The sequence below is a fragment of the Triticum aestivum genome, chromosome 3B (genome assembly GCF_018294505.1).
Source record: "Triticum aestivum cultivar Chinese Spring chromosome 3B, IWGSC CS RefSeq v2.1, whole genome shotgun sequence".
In the NCBI taxonomy this organism is placed as follows: Eukaryota; Viridiplantae; Streptophyta; class Magnoliopsida; order Poales; family Poaceae; genus Triticum; species Triticum aestivum.
Window position 1 is genome coordinate 167,174,494 of NC_057801.1, and position 2,153 is coordinate 167,176,646.

Here is a 2,153-nt window from a genome sequence, read left to right on the forward strand (position 1 = left end):
TGATCGTCGCAATCTCCATCGTAGACTTTTTACTTCGAGGGATTTTTTTTGTTTATTGAACGAATCTTGCACTCTATTTCGCACCATGTGCCGCATTGAACGGAGAAAAATGGACACGAAAGATGCTGTGGACCACTACTCGGTCCTTGTCAATGTCAACCGTGAACTCGCATGCGCGACAAAAATATCAGTGCATGCTCATGTGCCTAGCTGACAGTAGTACGTTATTTAGGCCCCATTTTAGTCCAACTCGCTCGATTTTTATTATGTGCGCTGTAATTTGAAAAGTGTCTCCATCTCTATTAGACATCAACGATAAATAAATTAGCATCTAAGAAAAGGGTACAGAAATTAGGGTGCCCAAGAAATTAAGAACTCAACGGCGGCAGCGACGGCCACTGCGCACAGAACAATGGAATAGAATGTAAGCACCACACGTCAAAGCTAGCGCCTCAGCTACCTAAACTAGTTCATGCATTCATCCAATCCAAATCGAATCACCATCGGAGACGGCCCCGTCAGGCACCGACGACACCTACTGCCTACTGAGCTACCGCGGCCAGCTGTTGCACCCTCTCGGCCATGCCCTTGACGCTGGCGCCGAGGCGCGCCACGAGCGCCGCCTCGCTCCACCCCTCGCTCTTCACGGCGTCGCACTCGAACGCCCACGAGATCATGCACCCGCCTTCGCCGCCGTCGAGGTCCAGGACGCGGAGCGTGGCGACGTAGCGGCCGAACCCCATGTTGCTGTCGACGACGGCGTAGCGGAGGCGCCGCGCGGCGTGGTCTGCCTCCAGCAGCTCCTCGCGCGCCCACAGCCCCGCGGCGCTCGAGGCCACGTGCCGGACGCAGCCGGGGGTGATCACCAGCCTGCCATCTTCGTCCTCCTCGCTGCTGGCTCCCGATACGCGCTCGCACACGTCGATGCCCGGCAGGTAGAGGTGCGCGGAGAAGAAGCTGGCGACATGAGCCCACGCGGCGCCCGCCGGCGTGCCCGGCAGCGGGGCCTCCACGGCGCCACGCCACTGCTCCGGCGCCTCCGCAGCCTCCGGTGCCCGCCCTTGCTGCGCACCCTCCTTGTGGATCTCCATTGCCGCTGCCGCGCGCCGATCGACGACTTACTGAACGTATGCACACGAGCGTACTACGTGTTTGGCGAGCTATGTGATGCCGATTAAGCTGGCTAGGTTAGTTGGTTTATATAGTGCAGTTCAAGAAACGACAGCTAAGCTAACGACGCGGCAGTGTGTGAGTAGGAATCATAAGTACGTGTACTAAGCGACAACGATTGACAGTAGTGACTAGTGAATGAGTGGATCTGTGAATCGTTTATTTAGATGTAGAGTCCTGGAATCAGGATTATGCAACTATGATTGGGTGATTGGTACACTGATTGCCGGCAAAAAAATGTGATGAAAACTTTTGGCCGGTGGTCTTAACAAGTGAGGGAGTAGAAGTAGTATATTTTTGACAGTTGGTGGTCTAACTAGTAAATTTACCAGTTGCCCCACAGCTGTCGGATTATGAGTCGGCCGGCGGCGGAGCCGTCCATCCGGGTAACGTGGAATAGTGGTAGCCCCACTTTGATTGGTGCACCGTCCCATGTTCGAGATGCAGTCATATGCAGACAGCAGTATACTTTACGACACTCTGTATATTTACTAGTCATACCAGTATCAATACTGCTTTGTTTGGGAAACATACAGAGTGGACTGTGAACAAACGCTGCGAGAATTGAATCCACCTTTTGGATCATCAAATTCAACACTACCTGGGTTATCGCGTGGGAGAGGCTTTTGACAGAGATGAGATCTTTTTTTCTGAAACTAGTAAATAGCCCGTACTTTGCTACGGACAAAAAAAAGTCTAGAGTATTAGAGGGCGAGAACCAATGGAGTTAAATAAGGCACACATCTTTAAGATTATGAATCATACAAGAATAGATTCTGATATGGTTTTTGGCAAGTTAGGAATATATCTTTGGACTTTACTGCAACAGAAATTAGTGCAACATATCAAGTAGGTTTCTCAAACAGAAATGCTTAATCGGAAGAAATCATCCCCACAGACTCAGTTAGAAAGAACAAAAACCTAGTCAATGAATATCATAGCCGAGGAACAAAAGAATTGGATTTTATCTCGGGCACTCGCCT

At 51.0% G+C, this 2,153-nt stretch overlaps 1 protein-coding gene across 1 annotated transcript; it reads right to left on the minus strand.

Moving 5' to 3' along the window:
* Positions 1-341: 341 nt before the first annotated feature.
* LOC123065134 (uncharacterized) lies at positions 342-1,219 on the minus strand. Its single transcript, XM_044488491.1, has one exon. The coding sequence runs from the start codon at positions 1,089-1,091 to the stop codon at positions 543-545; it is 549 nt and encodes a 182-aa protein (XP_044344426.1). The 5' UTR covers positions 1,092-1,219; the 3' UTR covers positions 342-542.
* Between the last annotated feature and the right edge of the window lie 934 nt (positions 1,220-2,153).

Excerpts from the sequence above, each read along its gene's own strand:
- LOC123065134 (XM_044488491.1), bottom strand. The coding sequence starts at position 1,091 with ATGGAGATCCACAAGGAGGGTGCGCAGCAAGGGCGGGCACCGGAGGCT.